This window comes from Acanthochromis polyacanthus, chromosome 2, assembly GCF_021347895.1.
Source record: "Acanthochromis polyacanthus isolate Apoly-LR-REF ecotype Palm Island chromosome 2, KAUST_Apoly_ChrSc, whole genome shotgun sequence".
NCBI lineage: Eukaryota > Metazoa > Chordata > Actinopteri > Pomacentridae > Acanthochromis > Acanthochromis polyacanthus.
This window is the reverse complement of record NC_067114.1, coordinates 4,183,368-4,211,288: the sequence shown is the minus strand read 5'-3', so window position 1 is coordinate 4,211,288 and position 27,921 is coordinate 4,183,368. Positions and strand designations below refer to the sequence as shown.

Genomic DNA, 27,921 nt, shown 5'->3' with positions numbered 1-27,921 from the left:
ATGATGTGCCCACTTTATTTGTTTTTCCTCTCTGGCAGTGCATTTCTGGCTCCCTTCTACTTACATTTTGTTCCCGGTGAATTATCTGCAGCATGTGTGTGTTCATCTCGGTGTGCTGAGCCATGACTGTTAATGTGATGTTGAAAGAAAAAAAAAATCCTCCACAGAAGTATGTAACCTCACAGATCAATCCTCTTAACTGATTAAAGCTGTACCAGAGGTTTCACTCCCTGCAGCCATCCACAGGTCAGCCGCCTGCCGTTACGGAACAAACGGGGATCAGCACTAATTAGGATGATTACAGATTCAACTATCTTTACAGAAGTAAACAATAACTAATGAAAATCAAGAATTATGCACTGTGCAAACATTTGAATGTTTTACATGCAAGGCTCAAAGGAGTGAAAATGATTGTTCAGTCGTGTCAGAATGACTGCATCGCTCTAACAGACTCCAGACTGATGTCAGTAATTCATTCACTTTCAGCCTCATTCTCTTGGAAAACGTGAACTTTGAACAGGTGTAATTTCTTTCTCCAAATTCCACTACGGTTTTGACCCAGTTTGGACACATCAATCATCCGATTATTTACCTCCGTGTCTGCGCTTACCTGCTATGTCACAACTAAGGAGGCTGAAAGTGGGTCAGACCAAACATGCGAGGGGCCCAGAAAAGAGGCTACTCAGCAGGACAGACTATTGTCCCCTCACTCCAGGTAGGAAGTGTGTGTGTTTGTGTGTGTTACCTTCTCTCTAATGCACAGGGTGTTCTCATTTAACTGATGCTCTATTTGTGGAAGTAGCCATGGTGATAATGATTTGCAGTCATGGAAAAAGGCCGGATGGACAAGTGGATGCGTCTATCTGGCACACATGAGTGAGATCTCTGCTGTCCCTGCCGGTTTATTTACCTGTTCAAACAGCTGTAGAGGGGGAGAGGGCTGACCTTGGTAAGGGTTATGAGGGGAAGAGTGGTTAAAAAGTTCCAGAAACAGAAGAGAGGAGGAGGTTAGGGAGTTATGTGCAATATCACACTGACCATGCACTTTTTATTCTTTTATACTGTTTTAACTTATCCTTTTATGTGATTTTTATTACATGTATCTTGCACTGATGGAGATGCTCTAAATCTCATTGTACTTGTGTATAGTGACAATAAAGGCATTCTATTCTATTCTATTCTATTCTATTCTATTCTATTCTATTCTATTCTATTCTATTCTATTATGAAGATACCAAATGGCTGACACAGAGCTCCAGTCAGAGGGTAATTTGGATTTGCAAGGAGACATGTCGCTGTACATTTCAGACATGACCAAAGCTTCTGCGTTCTGCTTTCCTTGCTTTTCTACTGTATAGACAGTTCCATAAACAGCAGCCTAATTCAGCGATAGGCATGTTTATGGCACATTTACAATAAAGAGAACAGTGCCTTTGCACCACAGACATGTATAAAAACCGTTTGGTGTTTTCTACATTGGAAAAGATGAGCTGTGCCACTGATTCGCACTGCAGATGTAGAGGGAGGCAGAAACAGGCAAGTGGGTAATTAGCTGAAAGCAAATGTTCCAGAGATGGTAATAGGTGGAAGGTGCACACACACTTAGAGCCATAATCAGATTTTATAATTCCCTCTCTGTTGGGGGTCTGTTTTGAGGAGGGAAAAGCTGTCAGCTTCAGCAGAAACCAGCTCTGCTCTCATTCATTTCACAACCACAGTCCAGAAAGACAACAGAGATCAGACCATCAATCATCAACCAATCAAAACGTCTAAATGAAAGAGGCCTGAAGGGAATAGAAATGTTTCCTGTGGTACTTTGTGCTGCAGAAGAAGCATTGTTTGCCAATGCTTATAATTAAAAAATTGTTCAACAGGTTCAACAGGAAGATGACCGAGGATAGTTTGATGTTATGACATCAGATCGAAGCTGTCAAATGTCTTATTGTTGGGTTTGTTGTGTAACAGAGAAGCTGTTTTCAGATTTGTTTCCCTGTTGCAGTGACATCAAGTACTGTAAATATCTTCCACAGCTATGCAATGTCATGGGAGACTCGATCAGCTGCAGGAAAAACAAGAGTTTATAAAAACTTTCTGTTTACCAAACTAGGAAGTAAAGTGAAGCTGGTTTCCAGGCAGTCCAGAATAAACATAAACTAAACTGATCACTCCACCAAAATGTGCATTACTCTGTGTGTGCTATCGCGTGCTGCATGCTTATCTAACCCAGGGTGGTGAGACAGAAAGCAGACAACAGATGAGTCAAGAGGGAAAAGAGAGAAAGACAGAGAGTTTGCTTAGCTTGGTGTTGGCAGCGTGGTTAGATAACTGAAGGTCAGAAGCAGAGTGTTCTGTGCGGTGAGTCGCAGCGGGATCTGAAATACCGCAGGAGACTGGGTGAGCTCTCGGCCCACACCTGACCTCAGCACCTTCACTCCAGTCCTCCACGGTCTTCCACAACATGCTTCTCCTCTCTGTCGATGGCATTTCTTCACCTCCTTCTCACTGTGTCCAGGACATGCATAGTTTAGTTAGTGCGCACTTTCCTATTATAACCTCCTCGACATCACTGATCCCTTAATATTCCCAAGAACAAACTGTACAACAAACAGCCACAACCAACTCAAAAACTAAAAAAGTAGTAACAGGCTGCAGATTTTTTTGATTGCATGAACTTAATACCAGATTTTTGGATTAAACTGTCAAATGAACTGCCGGATCAGTTTGTAGAATTTGCTGTTTTCAGGCCTAAAATCAACATGGCTGCCTATAACCAAACACCACGTGGTATTTTTACAGAAAGATTCTGTAAATCAGACTGATAATGACCAAAAATGACCACTTAGAGACACAAACTGACAAAGAAACACAAAATGGCCAAAAAAGGCTCAAAAAGACACAAAATGACTCAGTGAGACACAGAATTATCAGATAAAGATACAAAATTATAGGAGATGCACAAAATAACTATAAAAAGTTGCAAAATGACTACAAAATACCTAAAATTACCACAAACAGTTATACGATGCCTACGAAACAGTCCAAATGACCAAAAAAGAAACAAAATGAACAGAAGGACATACAAAACAACCACAAAAACACACAACATGACAAAAAATGACACAAAATGACCACAGAAACATACAAAATGACTCAGTGAGCCAGGTAATTGTCATATAAAGACACAAAATGACAAGAGACACAGAAAATAACTACAAAAAAATTGCAGAATGACTGCAAAAACACCTAAAATTATCACAAACAGACTGAAAACGGCCACAAAAAGGCACGAAATGACCACAGAACGGACTGAAAATTATCAAAAAAAGAGACAAAATGAGCAGGTCATGTGATCTGGAATTAATACTAGTTGACAATATTAGTTGAAAATGATTTCTCAGACAGAGATACAATTGGTTATTTTCCATATAAAATTTGATATATTGCCAAAAAAATCTGTCATTATTATCTCAACTTAATAAAGAGAACACACAATCAAAGCAATTTTTGAATAAGCTCATTTAATTATTGTTTAGCTAATTAGATTAATTAATTGTTTCCATAATAAATAATTCTGGAATTAGTAAAGACATGATTATAATGAACATAAAAAACATCCTTTTTTTTTTTTTTACTTTTAATAAAAATGTATGCAAGATATATCCCATGCACTTTAAAAAGTACCTCAATTATATACTGACCCTGCACAACTGATTATAGATGGTGATACAATGTGACCAAGGACTGCACTAAATGCAGCATTTTTCTGTAGCCAAACACTGATCAAACTCACAGAACTTTCCAAGCTAGATTTTTCCAAATTTATGAGGAATGAAATGTTGGGAAAATGTGATAAAATTATGCATGTATAAGACATATATTGCTTCTGTCATAGGGAATAATGCAGCCATAAAAGAATGTAGCTTGTGGGTTTGAATATTTCCCACTGTAGAATATATATATATATATGATACTGTCAAACCCTCCACCCGCGCTTGAGGTCTTCCAGTCCAAAAATAATTTACTAATATCACTGCATGGCTTATTGCAAAAGTGGAAGCACACATTTTACAATCATAAACCTTTTACAGCCAATAACTTGCATATGTCAAACGTGAATCGGACCCGTCTGACTCTCTGTTATGCCAAACCCGATGTCTCATGATATCTGCAATGTCAAGCTGCAGCCACGAGACCCGGGTCAGGAACTGTGTGACATTATTGTCCACTCTGTGTGTAATCACGAAACCCTCATCGGACATTCCTCAGTACAATGCAACAAGGTAAAAATGTTCCAGTGCAAGTCCTGAAGCAAACATAATTAAATGTACTGAAGTATTATCAGCAAAATGTAAATTAAGTCCCAGGAGTAAAACAACATGGTCTGCAGGAAAAAGCAGTTTCCATGTGATATTATTAGTCTGTATATCGTATGAATACATAAGCAGCATGTTACTGTTCTAGATGTACACAGTTAAGGTAATTTAAACGACATTATATGAAGTTCTATTTGGTTAAATGGATTTCAGCTGAGGGTTCTGACCACTATAGATAGTTACAAGACAGATCGGAAGTGTCCCAGATCAGTAAAATCACAGAATAATAACCTTTAAATAACCACAGCTCGAAAAGTTTTACTTTGTTTTAGTGCAAAAAAAGTACATTCTGAAAATGGTCATATTCAAGGATTTTTTTGACAAAACATTATGAACAACCTGAAATTTCTTAAGAAAAATAATTTAAATTTCAAATCAAAATGACAAAAGTAAGACAAAAAAGGAAAAAAACAAAACAAAAAAAGACAAAATATTACAAAAATGAGATGCAAAATAACAAAAACAAGACACAAAATGACAAAAAGAGACTAAAAATTAGACAAAAGACATGAAACAAAACAAAAAAGATTTGACAAAAAAGCTACAAACGACAAAAACAAGACAAAAATTTACACAAACGAGACCAAAAATGACAAAAGGGAGAAAAAAACAACAACAAAATAGACAAAGAACACAGGTGAGACCAAAAAAACACAAAACGACACAAACGATACACACAGCAATGAATAAAGCAAAACACAAAATGACAAATTTAAGACGAAAAACACAAGTGAGGCAAAAAGGGCACACAAAACGACAAAAAACAGAAAGATAACAACAAAAACATGAGACGAATGACAAAAAAAACTACAAAAACAAGACAAAATATTACAAAAATGAGACATAAAATGACAAATCTAGTGTTTTACTTCATGATCAAAACAGCTTGTCTTGGTCTAGAAAGTATTTTAAATTTATAGTCTTACTAATTTACAATCTGCACGTAGTGTCTTTTCTGTTATTTTTACACTTTGAGGGCCAGTTTTGGCCCCCTGGCCACATGTTTGACATCCCTGCCATAAAGTGTAACATACACTATGATCAAAAATCCACTAAAGTCCGTCAATTCTCTATACACCACTTTATCCTCACTAGGGTCGCGGGGGGTACTGGAGTCTATCCCAGCTGACTCGGGTGAAGGCAGGGGACACCCTGGACAGGTCGCCAGTCTGTCACAGGGCTACATATACAGACACACAATCACACTCACATTCACACCTACGGACAATTTAGAGTAACCAATTAACCTCAGCATATTTTTGGGCTGTGGGAGGAAGCCGGAGTGCCAGAGAAAGCCCACGCATGCACAGGGAGAACATGCAAACTCCATGCAGAAAGATCCCAGGCCCAGGCTGGGATTTGAACCGGGGATCCTCTTGCGGCAAGGCGAAAGTGCTAACCACTATTACACTGATGCACTAAAGTGAAAAATGCAAATGCTAGTGCAACATGTGCACGTAGTAAATGAGTGCAAAAAAAATACTCATCTAAAAAGCAATTATTTTATAGTTTTACTTCAGTAAATAGCATCTTTCCATTTGTCTGCCTGAATCTGTACATATGACCAGCTGATCACAGGTCAGCTCTTTTATAGGACACTTAGCTGTCAAACCTCCAGTTATCATCCTTTACTCACATGTGAGCTCACAGATTGACAAACCAGATAGAAAGATACAGTAGATACAGTAGATACAGTAGATAACGATTCTGTTATTACTGGTTCATTTGGGGGACTAACTCCTGTTTGTGTTTAATGAAGGAGAAGAGTGGCCCTGGCCGCTCTGGAGAATCTGTATCACAAAGGGTCACCTTGCATTTTCTTGTTTTTTCGGTGTGTTTTTATTGGAAAAGCTCGAGTGTAATCTGTGTGCAGAGCTGCTCACAGTTGAAGGTAACCCGTTGTTTACAGATTAAGGCCCGTTCCTTCAGAACAGGCTGACCCAAATCGTTTAGGTCAGGAGGAAGAACAGACGATACTGAACTGTTACAGTTGTGCGAATGTGTGTGCGTGTGTGTGAACAACGCACACCTGCTTGTGCGTAAGGGAAAATGTTCCTGCTAAGACCCTCTGGGGCGGCAGCAGTCTCCGGGCCAGTGTCATGTGTGAGCGTTTGAGGATCCTGTTGTGAGAGTAGAGTATTGTGTTTCTATTTTATTTATTAGCCTCTTATATAAGCACCAGCAGGGGGATGGGGCACACTGAGGCAGGGGTAAAGGGCACCGAGCGAAGAAATACAATCAGGACAGACTGTTATTGAGGCCGTTTTTACAATTTATAGAATTAGGTGAAGATAAAACACAAACCAGGCAGAAAAAAGGGCTTTCAAAGCAATGTTTCCTCCTAAAAATTCTCTGGATGTATTTGAAGTTAAGTGGAAACTTTACATAAGAAACTCAAGAAATAGTGATATATTGTAAGGTATATATTAATGGTGCTAAACATGAAGTCCGCGGGCCAAAACCGGCCCGTCAGCGGGTCCAATCCGGCTTTATTCATTGTTTTGTGTCTCGTTTCTGTTGTTTTGTTTCACGCTTTTGTCATTTTTTGTCTCATTTGTCCATTTTTTTTGTCATTTTGTAACTTTTTTGTTTTGTTTCATGTTGTTTGTTGTTTTTTCACTTTGTTTCTTGCTTTTGTTGTTTGTGTGTCATTTTTGTAATATTTTGTCTTTTGTTGTTGTTGTTTTTTTGTCTTTTTAAAGTAAAATATCGTATCATTCAGTTCCAGATATCTGTGACTAAATGTTTTGTTCTTTTGTAGACACTCAGTGATCTGGAAGTTGTAATGTAGAAATGATGAAACGAGGCATAAAGTTGCTGACATTAAATGTATTTTTCTTAAGAAATTTCAGGTTGATCATAATGTTTTGTAGAAAGATCGTTCCTTAAATGTGAACGTTTTCAGAATGTACTTTTTTGCACTAAAACAAAGCAAACATTTGGAGTTGTATTTATCAGTTATTGTGTTATGATTTTACTAAAGATCAAGTTGGGCTGAATGAGTTTGATGTATCGACCTAATCGTCATTAACACCCCTTGATGTCTGAAGGAGGTTTGCAGAGACAGAAGCTGAGGCTTTTTATAGAATATAATGAGAAGTATTTTGTAGCACACACACACATACAGCCGCCAGATTCAAACCACAGACAGGTGAAGTGAGTGACATTGATCGTGTCACTGTAGTGTGATGTTCTGCCAGGAAACATTGGGTCCTCACATTCACGTGCATGCAGCTTTGACATTTAACCACTCGCTGTGTCACGGGTGCGTCCTTCTAAGGCTGCGTTTGAAGACCAAAATCATAACACTTGGCGAGACGAAAGCTGTCCCATTTTCAAATTTTCCTCAAATGCAGCCTAGAAATCCGTCCTTCTCTGCAGTGGGTGAATCCTAGCCAAACCTGTCCCAAGATTCACTGTACTTTGGATGCTTGAGAATATGGAAGATTCCACAAGCTGAACTTTGGCTGCATTGGGTCATTTCTATTCACTCTAGTATATAATGACACTAAATCAAATCGAAATGTCTTGGTCCGTCTTGTCCAAACCATTAAAATCTCCGCTTTTGTCAGGACTGTCAGCATTCTTCTTTGCAAAACTATCAGGTTGCACAGAGATGGTGAGTAAACAGCCCTTTTCAAGTCCAGCCACATATTCTCAGTTAGAATGAGATCTGGGCTCTGATTCAGTCAATCCAGAACATTCACCTTTCCAGTTCTTTTTCTGGCCTTTTGTTGGCTTTATTCAACAGGTAAGTAGAAACCTGCAGTAAAAAGCTGTGAGCTGGAATCAAACCCAGGCCTATAGCTCCTGTTCATGGGTCACCCACTAAACTGTCTTGCTAAAAAAAAACACAAATCTCCCAAGTTACGGTTCTTTTGCAGACTGCATCAGCTTGTCCTCCAGGATTTCTGTATACAGGGTTATTCAAAAAGAGTGGACCAATTTCATTCTGCAATATTTTAATATGGAAAAGCAATAGAAAACTCCAGCCAAGTTACGAGTATTCTACTCACAATCGACTTTTATTTCCTGTCTTAAAAGTGTTCCATGTGGTCACCACCTGCAGCACGGACAACAATGCGATAAGAGAATTCCTCCCAGATGCTTATCAGCATGTCACGATCCACTGAGTTGATCACTGACGTTATTTGATGTCATTTGATGACCTTAAACAGCAAATAAAAGTTGTGAGTAGAATACTTGTGACTTGGCTGGAGTTTTCTATTGCTTTTCCTTATTGAAATATTGCGTAATAAAATCGGTTCACTCTTTTTGAATAACCCTGCACTTAACCGCATTCATTTAATCATCTACCCTTACAATCCTTCCATTCAGGCTGCTGAGAAGCGTCCTCACATCATGATGCTGCCACCACCGTGCTTCACAGTAGGCATGGTGTGTTTGTGATGATATCCACCAAACACTGTGTCTAATCTGATGTCAAAAAGCTTCATTTTGGTCTCCTCAGATCAAAGAACCTTCTTCCCGTTGACTTCAGAGTCTCCCACATCCCACCCGGTGAACTGTAGCTGACATTTAATACGAGCTTTTTTTAAACTTTGGCTTTCTCTTTGCCACTCTCCCATAAAACTTTGATTGGTTAAGAACAGCAAATAGTGGCTGTATGCACAGTTTCTCCCATCTCAGCCTCTGAAGCTCATAACTCATGGTACTTTGGTGCCTCTCTCTCTGGTTCTATTTCTTGCACAGTCACTCAGTCTTTAAGGACGGATTGTTCCAGACAGATTTATGCAATATTTCTTCCATTTCTCACTGACTGTATAATAATAATAACAATAACTACGCTCAAAGGGATATGCAGTGATTAGGAAACTTTCTTGTATCCATCCCCTGATATATGCTTTTCAACAGCCTCTTCATGGCGTTGTTTGGAGTGTTCTATTTTGTCCTCGTGGTGCAGTTATAGCCAGAGACTAGACCCTCCAGATACAGTTGTCTCCACACTACAATCAAATGATGCATTTGCTGTACTCAGATGATCTCCATTTGACTTCTAGCACCAGCTGGCTACGTCTGTGTTGAATTAGCCAAATTGAATTGACCACGATCCAGTGCTGAAAAGCAATAAAAGGGGAAAACTTTCAAGGGAAGAGAATATTTTGAATGGTCAGCATGTTTTTGTCTCTAGACTATAGGATGAGGTATTAGTTAATTTTAATATATGTTCACCTTTAAACTAGCGTCACTGATATGATGAATGCTGGAGTGAAACAAAGGCATGAGTCAGGGAATATAAGCATGCAGAAAAACCAGAATATCAGCTGAGCATTCAATGACAGCAGGTGGTATACCGCTGTTGCACCTGGATACAAACACACTCAGGTTAACTGGGACACCGGTGCAGTCAAACAAAGAATAGAGTGGACAAAACACATCACTGTTTGCTTCAAGAAGCACCTGGGTTAACACAGAATCAGCCGCTGTCTCCTCTCAACCCTTATTGGCAGAACAGTGGTCAATGTAGCCCTGAGTTCTAATCTCCAGGTGACTCAGTGTGTGCTTGTGAGGCTCGAGAAATCAAAAATATACCCTTTTCTGCTCTCCTCTGCTCTCCTCTGTCAACAAATGTGCTTTCTTCACATAAAATGTGACGTCCAGGTTCAGGATAGACAGAGGGAAGATTGTGGTACCTGGAAGGAACAACTACAGAGAGAGAGAAGAGATGAGGAGGACGAAGAAAACAAGAAAAAAGAAAGAGGGTAAAATGCTGCAGCCCTCCCCTCCGTCTCATCCCCCTTCAGCCGGTGCTGACTGTAGCAGTGCCTCCCCCTCTCCTCTCCCCTCCCTTCCCCACTCCTTACTGTGTGGAATTGGGTTTACATAACCTACTGCAGTCTGAGATAACGCAGCACACCGACACTGACGACACCTTCTCTGTACGGCCGACAAAGACACACAACGTTTGCATCGAGCCGCATTAAACATTAATAGTGTGTGCTGTACATAGAATGACATGTCGCCATTATGCAGTTTCTACTAACTGTTGTGGGCTGCACAAACATGCATGCACAGGCACCTGCTCACACACACACACACACACACACACACACGGGCCTATACTGAGTAAATGATGGAAAAGCTAATGCTGTTTCCACAACACACCCTCAGCTCATTCCAAGCCGACAGCTTCATTTAGAATTTTTAGGGAACACTCAAGGGCTCTTTTTAAACACTAGCTGTCCTGACAGAACCTCTTGCCCGTGTGAACAGCGCTCAAGTGGGCTTTGATATTTTTTTGTGCACCGACAGGAGTCTCTTCACGTCCAAACACCCAGTGTGTGTGTGTGGAACCCAGAGGTCGTCGTCAGGAGAGAGAATGCACCCATTTTATGTAACTCTTACTTAATCACTTAGTGTTTTACCAGTTTTGTATTCTGGGTGGCTGCAGCCGGTTCTGCCAGGACAGGGCAGGGGGAGAGGTGGCAGTGGAGGGTTGCTATCTATCTCTGGGAACCCGGTTTAATGCTTCTGTGTGCGACACTGTGCGTCACTCCGGCTGATGAACTTGAATCAGTTACCAGGACTGTTGTTCTCCACATTCTTCGCTCTTACTGTGTGGCTCAAAAGGGATCAAGTCACAATACTTCACCCAAGCTCCTTTGCTCTCTAACAGCTGGAGCACTGACGCAACTCAGTGGACTGGGGGCTTTCTGAAGGTCCAGGTACAGCTTTGGGATTTTAATCATCCTCAACAGTAACACTGTTTACAACATAATGCTCAAACTGCTGCGGTAATAAGTAGGCTAAATAAACATTAGACAGACTCCTGAATAGAAATCTATGGAAGAACTCCAAAGATGGCCATGGTATGACACATGTCCCGCCCCTCCCCTTCAAATAGCCAATTGTCTGCTATGTAACAGTCAAACCAGGAAACATCCAGCCGTGATACTGTTGTTCTGATGCCAGCGGGGTGTCATGAAACTACGTGCATGCATAGTAGAAATACAATCTGCAGGAAATTAAATGTTTAAATGTAATGGCAATACTAAGCTTCTCTTTTATAATCAATGAAAGTGACTACACTAAGCCATATTTTTCTTTTCATTTCATTTCCTTTATTTGTTTTGGAGGGACACTGCACATTAATAAATATTTTATAAAAATGTAAATGCACCCGAGTTAGCCAAAAGGCTAGTTTACATCAGTTGTCCCCCCTGCCAGAACTAAAAGGCCAGTACCTGGTAGGGAAGAAATAAAAAAGATATACAATATATACAAATGCAAAATGCAAAATACCATGCAGATCAACAATAAGAATACAAGGAGATACACATTAAACAACAAGCTTGATACATAGTTTCATACTATGTGACCCAGTCTCATATTCATACTCTCTCATAACATATAAAAATAATTTACACGTTTAGTACGCTAAATTTCTACCTCACATATATCATATACATTCAGTTACTGTCATACTTAATGCTCGGGATCAGAAAAAAGGAAGAGGAATTCAGGCTCCAGCGGCTGTAGGTTTCAATGTTCACATCTTTGATTATCGATTAGCCAACTATCATTGTGTCAGCGAAGATCCAGCACGGAAACATAAGAACAGACCAGCCTCCTATTTATATTTGTTGCACTAAGCGTGTAAAAGAAATTATTCTTTAGTGGCAAACATGGATCGCACTGATATCATCTCGTCTGTGTGTATCCGCCAACATCAGCTGACAGCTGCTTAATGACTTACAGAATCTTCTTAAGTCTGGAGATGTATTTTTTCATGTTACAAAGTTTCACAGAGCTGTGCCAAGTAGTAGAGGAACTTAAGCCACAAACATTTCAAAACAAGAGCACATTGTCTTGTCTTGTTTTGCTACAACCCTACAGTATACCTTTGCAGCAGGTGAAGCTACTAAATGATGGAATCTTTAGGATATCGGCTCATAAATGGTCCGACTACTTAGGTGTAGTGGAGCCATGATGTTGTTCAATAAACTTCAAAAAATAATCTGATCTGACAAGGGATTTTACACATGCAGTTTTTATGCTCTACTAACTATTAAAACAGCTCTAATGGCTTCTCCCTATGAAATTAAATAGAGGCCTGGTCTTATTAACTGATCTAAGACGGGGGCTAAGGGGTGAGTCCTGCCTATAAGGACTTACAGTATGTATATATATAATGTATATATATGCTGTAATAACTGATTTTGTTCCATTACATGCTCATAGAGAAGGTGTCAACAGCACAACACACTGATGAGCCAATACAGTCAATATTAGGTTTGTTTTCCTAAACATCAGCGTGTTAGCATGTAACTGAAAGCATCCCTGGGGGTGTCTCTTACAGCTGCCAGCACGGTCGCAGATTGTACTTTTTGCATTTCACATTTGAATTTAATTTCATGGATGAAAACATTTGGGTTTTTTAATTAGAACGTTTAAAGCCTTCCAGTTGTGTTCCATGTCTGATTGTGCCAGCTTTCACAACCCTTCGTAGATTCCTGAAAGTTTGAAAGCTAGTGCAGTAGAGAGATATTTGACAGGAACACAAGCTGAGGATAAAAACACGGAATGAATCTTAGACAGCTTACCGGTATGTAATTAACCCTCCTGTTGTCCTTATTTACGGGCACCGACAAAAGCCCTAAAAGTCAGCAAAGAAGTTCCCCAAATTTCTGAAAATTTGCAAAACCTTCAGGAAGAAAGTTCCAATAATTTCTCAAGTTTCCCTTCAAAGTTAAATTTTTACAAAATCTCTCAAATTTGGCAAGAAAATTCTTGTATTTTCAAAAAATGAGCAAAAATCTTCCCCCAAAAAATCTTAAAATTATCTAAAGTGATTACATATATATCAGTAAAACTTCTGTTTTCTTTAAGAACATTCACAAAAAAAATCAACCAAAATCCAGCGAAATTCGCTGGATTTTGGTTGATTTTTTTGTGAATGTTCTTAAAGAAACATTTTGTTTTTTCCACTAGAAAATGTTCAAAGATTTCCCGAAAATGTGGACATGAGAAGTTTCACTGTGAAAATAATTTTTTCCCCACATTTTCAAACTTTAAAACGGGCTAATTTTGACCCGCAGGACGACATGAAGGTTAAGAAGCAGTGTGTTCACGAGTTTTAGGGCTGGAATTTGAGACTAAATATGAGTCAACTTTGCTTTGAAAAGTCGACACCAAAGGCGTTTTTAATTCTGCGATGCCCGACTTCATCCTCTTCCTCTGCTCTGGCAGGTTGAGGAGGATCTTCTCTCAGCTCTTTTGTCTGAATTCTCAAATCCTCTAATCTCTTGCAGCTCCTGTTGGTTCTTTCAGCACCAGTTTGGATCCGCCCCCCCCCCCCCCACCCCCACGGGCATCTTTTTCATCAACGTGAACTGCAAAAACGCCGGTGACGTGTTTTTGTCTTGTTATGATCGAGTGAAGAGAGAAACGGCAGGTGCTGCTTCTACGCTCTTAACCTAATTTAATCTCTCATCAACCCACAGCACTTATCCTATTAGCGCTTTGGGTTTTTTGTGTTCCTGAAGTGAACCAAACAATCTGTTTCATAATCTCACAACAGCATGATTCATACATATGATTCATAACATTAAAAAAAGATGAAGGGGGCTTTTTCGAAGCGTCAGTTACATAAGACAACCATTTCTTTATTTCTCACCTCTGCTGTACATAACATAAACAAGCACACACACACACACAGACACACTCACCCGCCTACACACAGGTCATAAGAAAATGTACAAAACGAAATCTGGCTGTTTATACGCCCCGTGGGCCGAGCACTGATAATACAGTGGAATGATAGAAAAAAAAAGTGAATTATTCGTCATCCTCTTCGTCCTCCTCTTCGTCGCTGATTACATATTTTTTAGCCTTTTTGGTGGCCGCTTCTTCATCGTCTTCTGCCTTCCTCTTGCCCGATCCCTCACCCTCCTGTGCAAAACAAAGCAGAGGAGAGATGACGAGGTGGAATGAGGTGCCAGCTGTGCTGACAGCAGCAGACTTTCTGTGCAGTGTTTCAGGACATGCAGGTTGTCAAGTACAGTTTTGACATTTGTGTTTTTTACTGGACAGCCAGTGCAGAAGTTAATGAACAGTCTTTGGAAGAACTCATATTTCCTGTGCTGTTCAGTTCATATCAGGATAATGTGGGGATAAGTTGGCTTTTTTAACCTCCACGGTATCCTGCCTCACACTGCCCCCTGTCTGTCCACCAGAGAACGTCACTCACCTCATCACTGTCCAACTTCTTGGCCTTCATCAGCCTCTGGGCTTTATCATCATCGGAGCCTTCATCGCTGTCTGACGAGTAGATCCTCGCTCGCTCCTCTGGATCGGGTGTAGAAAAGCGGAGCGTCCATTAGGTCTCAGTAATGCCAGAAAGTAATGAGAACGTGGCAGTGGTGAATGTAGAATCCGTTCACCCTCACCTCTCAGGCCTCCTCCTCCCTTGTATTTGCTCTTGATGGCTGCCAGGCTGATGGCCTCCTCGCCCTCCTCCTCGTCGTCGTAGCGGTCGGGCTCCAGGTAGCTGCTGCTCAGGCCTCTCTGGTGCTGCTTCTCCCTCATCCTCCTCTGCTGGGACTCTCTGCGGATGGAAGCTCGCAGCCTCTCTTCCTCTTTCTGCAGCAAGAAACACCAGACGGAAATATTTTAAACATTTCTCCTCGTATGAGCTGCAGGGTGATTTGTTGGCAACAAAGGCTCACTGCTGCATTTTTGTTTTTAAAATTCCTATCAGCTAACTAAAAATGCTAAAAAGAGATTATAAAAGATAATGCAGTCGGGTCTACACTCCCTCACGTTCGATATGCTCGGCCAACAAAAGGCGCCTGATCCAACCACCACAGGTCGATAGCTGGACTCTTCTCTGTGCTTACCAAACTCTGTTCCACCTGCAGAATCCCTCTCAGTCTTAAAGAAAAGACTAAAGAACCAACTATTCACTGACAGACCACAAAAAGCAAAAAAAAAATCCAATTACGTCCCTCACTATCTGTAGACACTACGGTCCTATTATCACTTTTTTATTCATTTTATGGCTCTTATCCAGGTTGTTTCTCCTAGATCCTTGCTTGTGTTCTTTCTACTGTCAGATGTACGTCGCTTTGGATAAAAGCATCTGCTCATATGAAATTATTGAATAATGCTCACACATGAGATTATGCTCACACAGTCTCTCAGCATTGTTAACCTAAAACACTGGCTATTAACTCTACACTATGTAAGCTGCCAATCAGAATTATGATAAAATCTACTTTTTGTCCCACATTTTAGTCTGTTTTTTGCTGTCCTTTGTCTCTAATCTACGTCCTTGAACACTCTTACCTTGCTTACTGTTTGTGATTGATGGAACGCAGCGGGATAAACAAAGGATTAAAGGATATCTAGCTATAATAAATAAAAAGCTCCAGGCAAAGTAAGGGTGTATGAGAGAAGGGGAGATTTTGTTATTGTTTTCCTCAATATTTGCCATTTTGTACTTGTCAGCTCTGGCAGACAATCAGCGGGTTCTTTCTGGGTGTCCCTCGCCTGAATAAGCTGTACTTTTTAAGAAAAAGCCGCTTTGTTGGCTCTACCAAATTTCAATTAGTGCGTTCACTGAAAAACAAACAACTGGCAAAAGTGGTGCCATAAAATGGGAAAACGCCACGTGCTGTGGTAAGAACTCGCACAAGCACTCAGAGAAGAATATTTCCATCATTCTGGACGTAATGTTCTTATTGGAAATAACAGAACGTGCCTAAATGTGCAGTTGTGTAATAAAACTTAGAATCAAAGTTGTGTTTGTAGGTTCAACAATTCCCCAGGTACATGCCGTCTGAGGGAGGCAGTGAGGACAGGAAGACTCCAAACGATGCTATCAGCCGTGCTTGTTTGGGCTGACAATAAAGCCACAAGCAGAACACCAGACTTGCTGACACTGTTTCCATTTCAGTGACCCCTCCATGATCTCATTATGTAAGCACGTCAGGTTACGTCTTCATGTAATGGAGCGTGATGCTTGTCAACAAGCGACCTCGCGCAACCTTTTCGGTCTCTGCGGAGGCGAAGGCATTCTCAGACGGCTCTGAGGAAAGACAAACAGAACAGCACAGATGGACAGACTGTGCGTTACCTTGATCATTTCGTTGCGGTGCGACTCTGGATCTCGTCCAGCCATGGGAAGGATTCGGATCTTCTGCGTCTTTGAGCAGCGGTCGGCCAGGGACAGGGTCATCTTCCTGTGGGTCGCACTGTCCGTGGAGTGGGGCCTGGAAACACACACACACACACACAAAAAAAACAAGAAACACAGCCAATGTCAGATTTACTGAGGACATCAGAGTGATCCAAAGACAGGTTTGAGTGTGTCGTCCTCATTTAAAAAGGTTTGAAGTAAAAACACGCTGATCTGACAAACTATACAGACAGGCAGCAAATTAAAAGAGAAAGCCTGAACCCTACATCACTACAGTGAAGGGATGTGATGGCTCTGTTTTGGTGTGTAGGAGCGTTTTGCTGGCATGATTCATCCCCGTAAATCAGGGGTGTCCAACATGCGGCCCGCGGGTCAAAACTGGCCCACCAGACGCTCCAATCCGGCCCTCAAAGTGTACAAATTCCAGAGAAGACATTACCTGCAGATTGTAAATTTGTAAAACTATAAATTTAAAATTGTTTCTAGACCATGACAAATTGTTTTGATCTTAAAATTTTAGATTGTCATTTTGTGTCCCAGTTTTGTAATACTTTGTCTTGTATTTGCTGTTTTTTCTCTGACTTATTTGTCTCGTTTTCGTTTTTTTGTTTCATTTGTGTCTTTTTGTCATGTTTTGCCCTCTTTTTGTTATGTTTTTTCTGACTTTTGTCTCTTGTTTTTGTTGTTTTGTTTCCTTTTAGTCTCACTTGTGTTTTTTGTCTTTTTTTTGTCATTTTGTGTATCATTTTTGTCATATTGTTTTTTGTCTTGCTTGTGTTGTGTGTCTATTTTTGTCGCTTTGTTACTTTTTTGTTGTTTCGTTTCGTGTCGTTTGTCTCATTTTGCTTCTCGCTTTTGTCATTTTGTCTCATTTTTGTAATATTTTTGTCTCGTTTTTGTTGTTTTTAGTCTTTTGTTGTCTGACTTTTGATGTTTGTCTCATGTTTGGAGATTTTGGAGAAAATTTGGAGCTGTGGTTATTTATATGTTATTATGTTGTGCTTTTTCTGGTCTGGCCCACTTGAGATCAAACTGGGCTGAATGTGAAACCTGAACTAGAATGAGTTTGACACCCCTGTCTTAAAGGGAAGGGTCACTGCAAATCAATGCAAATTTGTCTCTATCCTATGACGAAAACATTGCTGTCCTCCCATTTGAAGGGCACAAGCGGTCACCGAAGGGCTTGATAAGTATGAAAATGATATGAATCATATGTTTTGACCTTCAGAGTCACTAGATCTCAGCTCAACTGGACACCTGTAGAAGATTTCAGACCAATGCACTCTACCACCATCAACAAACACCAAATAAAGGAACGTCTTTTTAAAGAATGATGATCCATCCCTCCAGCAGAGCTCAGAATCGATGCGTAGACACACTGAATCTACTCTGGCAGCACGTGTTGACCTAACACCTCACTAAAGCACCTTTTGTTTATTTATATGCACACTTGCATTGAAAACTTGCAAAACAAAAAAACAATGCATACTGCCAAGCCTGCTTTTGCCCACATTCATTAAAGCTACCTTGTGGAGTTTTTAGTATCGCCCTGGCCCACGCTCTGTTTCTATTTGTGCATTCACACTGCACATGGGCGATTTGCAGCAAACTCCTGCCAACAGTTTCAAGCTTTTCATTGACTGACAATCGCAGAAATGTAGCAGTGAGCCAAAAAAAGGTAAGTATAGCTGCTTTTATAGCTGATGGAAACCCTGCAGTAGATACCCACGGTCTTATTTCTAGTAAAGTGTCAGATTTCACCCTTTGATATCACTTCTGCAGCGCTGCATGTTTTGCTAGCTTCATATTCTCCCCATGTTTACGCTCTTCAGTTTACTTTGTGATGCACAGCGATCAGGAGCTGATAGCACTGTAATTGCAGATAGGAAAATCTCATGCTATTCTGGAGTGTCCTGCTACAGCCGATGTTGTACTTTGTGTTTGTGAAGGTCCACATCTGCCCAAGTCTTCCAGACCCAGAGTGCATGCCTGGCAGCAGTTTACATGTGCAGAATACAAAGACATCAATCTCCTGCACATATAAGGAAACGAGGTAGACTAAGCAGATGACAAAGCAACACAATAACAATATCTGTGTGTGCATGTGTGAGTCCACCAGGAAGTACAATCAAGGCCTAATGTGTAGGAGACTACTGATGTACTACTGTGCATTCACTGTGTTCCCATCTATTTAGTAATACAGAGCCATAAAAATAAGGAGCAGGTTTGTTGTGTAAAGCCTTGGTTAAACGTTTGTTATTCAAAGGAAGTTTTCACCAACCAGCTCCACTGGCATCAAAGACTTGTTGAAAAAAAAAACAACCAGTCTCAGTTCTTGGAGTCTCCATGTGTAGCTACATTTTTGCCCAGCTGCACATTAGTTACACTATAACTAACAGCCCAACCTCTGAGTCTGTGCCAAAAGTCACAGCAGGATCTGAAAGCAGAAGCACAAACTGGCCTCATGAAAAATACGCAGATACAAACAAGGTAGGACGGTATTCAAAAACTCTGCTTTGCAAATGTTGTTACGTTTAAAGAAATTGTGTTTGTGAGCTCAGGAATAAACACTGCACATTTTGCTGTGTAGCCCTGAATACAAATGTACAAATATGACTGCATCTGTTTGACCTCACGGAAGACATCTGTTGTCCCGTTTTACACTCTGTCCCAGAACATTAGGTCCACGACTGTTTTCGTGAAAGTGCTTGTTTTTTGTTTTGGTACTGCAGGGGTTTCAGGTGAATCAGCATGTTACTCTGTTTCTGCTGCATAGATAGCAGCATTTATTGGTGCCTTAGCCGAGTCATATTCTAATAAAAATGTCAAAGTCATCAACTTGTGCGACAGAAATGTTTTTGCTAGACATTTCTTTAAAAAAAAATGTCAGAATTTAACATTTAGTTAATTCATGATTCCTCTGTGAGATCTAGCATCTTGCATTCAGAGTCTCTTGTCTGTTTGGTAAACACATTAACGGAGCAACTAAACCTCAGCTGTTTCTCAATCTCGCACAAATGCTTCTGCTCCATTAAGTTTTGAGGTTGCTCAAAGCCTCTTTTAGAAGAGAAAAGCTGTGTTCTAACTGTTTGTGCACTGAGCAGCTTCAGCTCTAATCCTAATCAAAACTCCGATGATAAGACTCAATCACAACAAACGGTAATGTTCTGTCTGGGAGGGCTGCTGTGCTTTAAATCAGGCTTGGCCGGCGTCCTACTAGACGCATGTGGTTGGAGACGACAGAACATTCAGGTGGACTCAGGGGCTCTAAGAGGCTTATGTAGTTCTTACTGGGAGAAACCTGGGCAGCTTGCACAAGGTGATCCAGGGACTTAGGGCATAAAGTACATTTCTGAATGGAGCCTGGATGAAGGGTGCCATTGTTGTCGTTGGGAATTAGAGGTAACCCGGGGCTTGTTTAGTGTGCGTTCAGCTGTCAGGCAGCCAGACAGACGAGGAGTATCCCTAGCAACTCATAGTTTATATGCCTCAAGTGAAAATGTGTGTCTCTGTGTGACCCTCATAGCAGCCTGTCACCAACAGAACAATGCCGTGTTAGTGCGTTACCTGAATGTGAGCTTGGTTTTGAACACAGCCTGTCCCTGCAGTCCAGTACCCTGTCGGATGAACAGGTGATTGTGGTCTCCCTGGAGAGGAGCTTTGTAAACATCAAACACCTCGTTCCCCAGGTGGAGGGACATGCTGTGGCAAGAACAGGAAACTTAAAAGGCGTGCCAAGTACAGATCATGTCCCGTTCACAGTGTCACAACCCCAACATCGAGCCTGACGTAACACACACCTGCCGTCGGACCATTTGACGATACGCGCATTGCTTTCTCGTGTTTCGTTTCCCTCCTCGTCTCTCTTCACTCTCCACCGGATCGTATTCTCCACCTGTGAGAGAAAAGTAAGAAAATCTCACTTCCACATGTTCTGACAGGCATCACAGGAGATCTTTTGGGAACTGATGGTGTTTCCAGTTTATTAAATTCTCAGCCCACACAGACAACTGCGCACCTTCAGTTTGAGCCTGGTTCGTCCTTCTTCATCCAGCATTTCTTCATCTTCAAATTCATCCTCATAGTACTGAGGATCGAAGGGTCTATGAAGGCAGATTGAGTGAAAATCCAAATGAGTAAACCTTTTCTGGCCATTAAGGTCCATCAAAACCGAGGTGTTTGTCACTGGGGCTAAAGAAAAGGCAGATTTACTTTAGTGCATGTTTACAAAAGCTGGCTATGAAAGCTTTGGTATCGTCTCTGATTGTGACCTATCCATGAAAAGCATTTTACCGCCTCAGAAATACTTCCCGCATGCAACCAAAAGACTCATTCATGCTTAAATATATTGCAGACTTGACCATTGTGATGTCTGCCAAAGAAGTCTTTAAACCTCAGATGCACCACTACATTACTCCAGTTTTCAAATCTCTTACTGGACTCGCCCCTGAGTATTTATCTGACATGTTGGCTCGGTTTGCCCCTTTCATATGCCTCAGATCCTCTTTTGCTGACCTCTTAAACATTTACTAGACTAGAACTGAGACATACTGAGATGCTGCACTGCATGTCATTGGCCTTTCCCTCTGAAATCTGATTCAGTAGACAGCTTTAAATGAAACTTTAAAGCATCTTTGTAGGCTTGTGTTTATAGAGTGTCCTGTAATCGACTGGTATCAAACCTACTTATAACTCTGACTATTAGAATGATTTTATTGCTAATATTTAATTGTTTTATGATTATTATACTATTTTTATGATCTAATTTTTACTGATTTAAAGCAATCTGAAGCTGTATGAACTGTGCGACACAAATAACGCTACTATTATGCCATTTTTCTTGTCCCTATTCCATCTTCTCGTTTGTCATTTTTTTATCATTTCCCTGCATTTTAAAAGAACATCAGAGATAATAAAGTACAAGATGTGTTGTTGTGTGTCCAGTGCCGTATTCTGACCTGGGCTCCACGGACAGGAAGTTGGGCAGCTTGACAAAATAAAGGTCAGATCCCAGGTCGGTGCTGACTTTTGGGATCTCTACTTCAATGCGAGTTTCAGGTGCAGGCTCCTCATCTGCCTGCTCCCCCTCCATGCCATCCTCTGTATCCTGGACACACACAAAGAGAATATTTAAAAAAAAAAAAAAAAAAAGACACTGTATGATTCATTGACCCACGATAATAGGGATCAGCTCAGAGAGGCTTAGCGAAAGGCTCTGAGAAAAAGAGATTTGGGAATTCTTATAAAGAGGACTCTGCACAATTAAAGAGGTTTGATGATCGGTGGAGGAAAAAGGCAGCGAGCCAGAGGACAGATAGATACCAGGGGCTGCCCCGGGGTCGGAGGCTTCTCTGCATCGCTGTCTGATGAGATGTCATCAGCTTCTCCAAACAGGTCGTCTGCTGCGGTCTTCTTCACTGTGGAACAGAATGGAAGAGGAACTACTTTAAAACGTGTTGACAAAAATGTCCAATTCAGCAGCATTAAAGCTCAAACTGGAACTGCAGCTGATCCTGTAAAGGAAAAATGTTAAGTTAGCAGTGAACAGATTTCTTTCTTTCTTGCCTTTCTTTGTGCCAACATCACTGTCCGAATCTGAATCAGAGGCAGGCTTCGCTTTGGTTTTCTGCCTGATGAAGTCATCTTCACTATCGCTGCCCTTTGCAGACTCTGAAAAATAAATCACAATAGGTAATTTAAATAAGTACAACTTCCACAAAACTGTTTGGTTTAAATCAGAGATACAGGACACAAAGCATAGAAAGTAAAAAGGGTTCAGCACCACATGCAGAAAGGCTGAGCGACAAATTAATCTCATATTAACCTCAGAGTTCTGAGCTAAACCTCCGAGTTCAGGATAAAATGCTCACATGTGGCCTTAATCCACAAACTCTAATGTGTGAAGATTAACTCGCTGAGGTTTGTGTTCAACGTTTCTTCTATCTCTGACACCAGACACACCTGGTTTCCTGTTCCTTGGCCCCTCGTCATCAGAGTTCTCTCTGTCTTCATCAGAGTAACGACGTTTCTCCTCCTCATCCTCCGACTGGTCGCTTTTAACTCCTCCCCCCCATTTCTCGTCGTCTGATTGGTTGTCCCTGCCGGAAGCTTCCCCATCAGAGTGAGGGGTGCCTGGACCCGACTGTGGAGTCCCAGGATCACTGTGCACACTGGTTCACAACACAGATACACAATCAAAAAGGCTTGTAGTCTGACAACAAAGGAAAATGTCTTGTAATAACATCGTAGGCTGGGTTGTTAATTTATTTATTTATTGTTTATTTAATAGGGACCAGTGTATACAATAAACATGTATAACACTATGACATTTATAGCCAGAGCTAATTTGCAAAGTCCGTCCCTAGAAGGGCTTTTAATTTGGTCTCTATCTTTCAAGATGTAGAAACACAAGTAAAAATTGTCAAAGGTGCTGAAACAATCAGTCGGTAAAACTATTAATTTAATTGTAAAGTTTACTTGTTCTTTTCCAAACACTGCTTTGTACCTGTTAGCAAAAGACTGACAAATAGAATTACTTGAAACTTGCGTGAATGATTAAGCCTGGCAATAATCTGGGTTTATAAGAATACCTTGAAAAGAATAAAACTAGTCAGTGTCTCTGTACATCCTGACTTACACAATTTGTGGCTCTGAGACCCAAACCCATTCACAAGTGTATAGCTTGTTAGTGAATAATTACTAGAATCCATGAAAGGGCTGGATTTTCTCTATGAATATATATGCAGGGATGAATTAAAAAAGAACCTGCAGTATCTGTGTTTGCTGTAATGAAGGAACATGTCACTCACGTCATCACTGTATTTCATTTTCACTGAGATTACCTGATCAGCCAAAGGTTTGATATATTTATTTGTTGTGCACAAATCACATCCCATCCACCTACAGTTATCTCTATTACTGAGCTCTACTCTGCGCGTGTCGTCATACCTTCTGTCTGAACGAACGCTGCCCCTGTCAGAACGAGGGCTTCCACCACCTGACATCCCGCTGCCAGCTGGGCTTCCTCCGTCCGACCGGTGGCCGCCGTCATCCTCGTCTTCGTCCTCATCTCGATGCTCGTGCTCCGAGCCGCTGTGCTGCTCCGCATCAGAGTGATCGTTTTCCCCCTGGTCGGAGTGCATGCTGGCGTCTGACTGGTTTCCCGAGCGTTCGGATTGGTTGTCGCTGCCGCTGTGTTGACTGTGCTGCTCATCCTCGCTGTCATCTCCAAACAGCTCCTATAGGGTAGAAGGGAAGATTAATATGTTTAGATCTTGTACAGATGAACATCATTGCTGCACACTGTCCAGCCCGACCTCAGGTTTACATCGTGTTTGGAAGGTTATTCAGTGCTTCTGGTTCATCGACACATTAATAACCGACACTCGAATGACTGCAAAACATTAACAAAATAACTTTTAATCAAGGAAATTATCTTTTCAATGAGTTCACATGCACAAGTCCAGTATACAATTGAGTAAATCTGGGGATAAAATAGCACCAAGCAGAAAGGAAAAACAGCTATATTCACTAAAATCTAATTTCCTAGGTAAGCAGAAACATGCCCAGGCTACAGTGCTTACACACTCTGCAGTGTCAAATCAAAGCTCACAATTTTCATTTGTTCTTGTTAACAATGAGACGACACTTATATAAGCAAGGATGCTCTGGTGAGCGTGTTTCCTCAAGTGAAGTTCCATTTGTAATAAACAGAGTCCAATGTAACACAGAAATATTGCTTATTTTCTTGCCTATACATCCTTTCTACTCCTCAGAGGTTGGTAGGTTGCTGTAATAGCAGTTCTACCACCTGACTTACATCATGTTGTCTGAATGATGTCTACAAGATCTAAAAATAAAAGCACACACCTTATTCATACTGGGTTTTCCTGCCTCCTGGTCGTCATCATCGTCATCCCGTTCTCTGTCGCTGTCGCTGCCTGAAGCGTTGCTGACAGATCGTGGCCTCTCCTGCTCAGAGTCTGAACCGGAGCCAGAGCCAGATTCTACAAAGCAGCAAAGCAGAATGGTTTTCTTGTGGCACATGGTACAGCTCATCACCTACAGGCTTATTCCTGGTTCAGAATGGTGTTTTTGGGAGGTGACTAAATACAGTTGTAAACATGACAGGTGACGGCAGCATGTGTGCAGTCTGTGTAACCCTGTTTGACAGAAACTTATGCTTTTCCTGTTATTTCTTATCACTGTATCATTGCTTAAGTAAATTGTTTATTGTTTAATTTGGATCTCCATTAGCTGCCCTTTGAATGGCCGCTAGTCTTCCTGGGGTCCTTTAAAAACAAAAAAAGAAAAGAAAAATGAAAATGTGAATAAGAAAATCAGTGTAAAAAATATGTTTTATATTATCATCATTTTGGTGCCAGTAAATTTTTCTTTGGTTATTACTAAAACTTCTTTGGGGGCCACCAAATTATTACTCTACGCAGGGAAAATGCTCACTTCAAACTGGGCAAATGCATGTGGCATTACTGTGAAAATTAAATCACAATGTGAGGGATAACCTCCTTAAACAGCAATCATGCTTGACAGTTTGGTCAATATTTGTGCGATACTTCCGTTACTGAAATAGGAAAAGCTCTTTTAAGATGCATTTTACACTGGATTTTTTGCACAAAGTTACTTTTTAATATTGAATACAATCTTTTAAATTGTTCCCCTTATGGTTATTGTCAGAACTAAACTTTGTAAGACTCACTGTGGACTGACAGATAATTCTGTCAAAACAATTTGGTTGCTATTCATTGCTTTCACGCAAAATTCTAATGTTTCACTCAAGTTATCTTCAATTCATTCAGTTAAATGTAGGTGGCAAACCAATGTATTCGTTTTCTAATTATATTACTCTGTGACTGTTTATTAATGTAAATCATTGCCCTAAAATACTCTAGTGAAGTGCCAGAATGATTCAAACATACATGTTTTAATTTTATTAAAAGATTTGGACAATAAGATATATAGTAAGAGATCATATCATATTGTCAGAATCAGAAAGTACGATGCACATTTTTTTTTTGACTGTGGCATTCCTTAAACATCTATTTGTGTAAAGTAGCGCTTTGACGTTTCTGGTATTTTATTTTTGGGAGTAGCCAAAAACAGGCCTCCTGTCTGATTACTTTAGTAATTGACCAGTTACTATTTTTGACAATTCATACTAACTGATAGAACATTTTACCCAAATCGCCCGTTTCCGATGCATACAGTGAATGATGTCCACGAATGTCCGTGTTAAGCAGCTTTTGAATAACTATTTAATAATTGCACGTTACATTTGTATGGCACTAGATTAGATGATTCCGGGTGATCACAAAGAAAATTGCTACGCTATTTTTTGTGCATCAGTTTAAGTTGCACTTTTCACGACGGTCGCTCGTGAGAAGCTAACTTCTGATTAGCATAATGGCTAAACTCCAGACGTTCTCTTCGGAAAACTTTCTTAAAAAGCACCACAATGGACGAGTGACAGACATAATTACCTCGCTGGTCATTGTCGCTGTCCCCATCACTCCCGAACAATTCATCCATGTCCGCCATTTCTTCCGAACTGTACTAAATTGTGACCGACCGGAGGTAATCGGAAGCGGCAAAGTTTCATATCCGGTTCAAACCTGAGCCGACGAATTGCTGCAGTGAGTCAAATTAGGCACCAGGATGCGCTGCAGGCCTCCAGAAACTCATCCATCCATAATCGATACACCGCTTTATCCTCACTAGGGTCGCGGGGGGTGCTGGAGCCTATCCCAGCTGACTTGGGCGAAGGCCACCCTGGACAGGTCGCCTGTCTGTCGCAGGGCTACATATACAGACAGACAATCACACTCACATTCACACCTACGGACAATTTAGAGTAACCAATTAACCGGAGTAAACTCACGCATGCGCAAGGAGAACATGCAAACCATGCAGAAAGGCCGGGATTTGAACCGGTGATCTTCTTGCTACAAGGCAAAAGTGCTAACCACTACGTCACTGTGCAGCCCCTCTAGAAACTCAGTAAGACCATAATTTGACAACAAACTTATATATGCATTTCATTTTCACACTTTTAGTTCACACTGGATTCTTTATTCTAAAATGCAAGACATGTATGATTTAGTATATCTGAAACTGTTTCTCCCTACAAAAAAGAAAAACACAAAAAACACTCACCTAACATATAACCACACCAGACACTCAAATACACAAATATATGCTTAGAGGGCAGACGAAAGAAAGAAAGAAAGAAGAAAGAAAGAAAGAAAGAAAGAAAGAAAATAATCTTTGTAATCTTTGAAAATTTGTGAAATAATCAGTAAAGATTTGCCACATGTATTGCTTTTGGTAGAAATACAAAACAGCTAAGCATCCATAACTCCACATAGCTACACAAGTAATAGTGATATAATAGGAATAATTCATTGGATTTAAAAGAGAATTATAGAGTACAATATAGAATAAGTTGACATAGTCTTTGAAATCGTATTGCGCATGCTAAAAAATACTTCAAAAGAGCATGAAATGTTACACATGATAATGAAATACTGTGTGTAATATTTTAATATCAGTTGCAATATTTAATTATTCTTGCAATTTTACATTTTAATGTGCAGTGTTCCATTTTTATGTGTGAAATTTTATTATCAAGTACAATATTATTTTGCAACCTCAGAATCATTGTCAGTATTAACTACTTATTTTTCTGTCATGCATTGTATTTAAATCTTATCTCATCTTATCTTATTTCTTATCTTATCTTATCTAATCTTGTCTTATCTTATCTTATCTTATCTTATCTTATCTTATCTTATCTTATCTTATCTTATCTTATCTTATCTTATCTTATCTTGTCTTACGTCTATGCTACAAAGTAAAATAAATGTAAAATTCCTTTCACCCTAGATTTGCCATGTTTCGGTGCAGAAAGAGGGATTGCATGCCACATTAAAGAGTTAAAACTAGAAACCACGTGTGCAAGTGCCGAAGCAATGTACTGCATTAACGTGTATCTCAGATGTAAAACAGGTTTCAAATTGCAGCAAAGTCATCCTCAGCAAAATGGATTACTACTATTCATCTCATTTCAGCAGTTGGACACTGATGACTGATGTACGTCTGAGCATGTATATCTCTTCCCAAAGTTTCTGCATTACTGGCAAGGTATCTTCTTACAGTGCACATATTGTGTGAACCGAGAGGCTACATGTAATTCTATCTCCATTATTGTGTAACACACTGTAGTAAAAAGAGGATGAGCTTTCCTTGAGCTTTACAATTACTGGGTAAAGTAAGGCTTAATGTACACAATATGAGCTTTGTGTACATCCATGTATTTGTATATAAAAGGAAAAGAAAGGGAGCTTTCTATGCAGACAGTAGATCATGTCAAGT

At 40.4% G+C, this 27,921-nt stretch overlaps 1 protein-coding gene across 1 annotated transcript; it reads right to left on the bottom strand.

The window, feature by feature from the left end:
* Nucleotides 1–13,974: 13,974 nt before the first annotated feature.
* leo1 (LEO1 homolog, Paf1/RNA polymerase II complex component) lies at nt 13,975–26,142 on the bottom strand. Its single transcript, XM_022201454.2, has 14 exons — nt 26,031–26,142; nt 24,403–24,539; nt 23,482–23,771; nt 22,495–22,703; nt 22,099–22,203; nt 21,856–21,950; nt 21,492–21,640; nt 20,552–20,636; nt 20,334–20,428; nt 20,101–20,235; nt 16,471–16,606; nt 14,783–14,975; nt 14,584–14,681; nt 13,975–14,285 (listed from the first exon to the last, which is right to left on the bottom strand). Exons 1-14 carry the CDS (start codon nt 26,086–26,088, stop codon nt 14,172–14,174), a joined length of 1,899 nt encoding a protein of 632 aa, XP_022057146.2. The 5' UTR covers nt 26,089–26,142; the 3' UTR covers nt 13,975–14,171.
* Nucleotides 26,143–27,921: the final 1,779 nt, after the last annotated feature.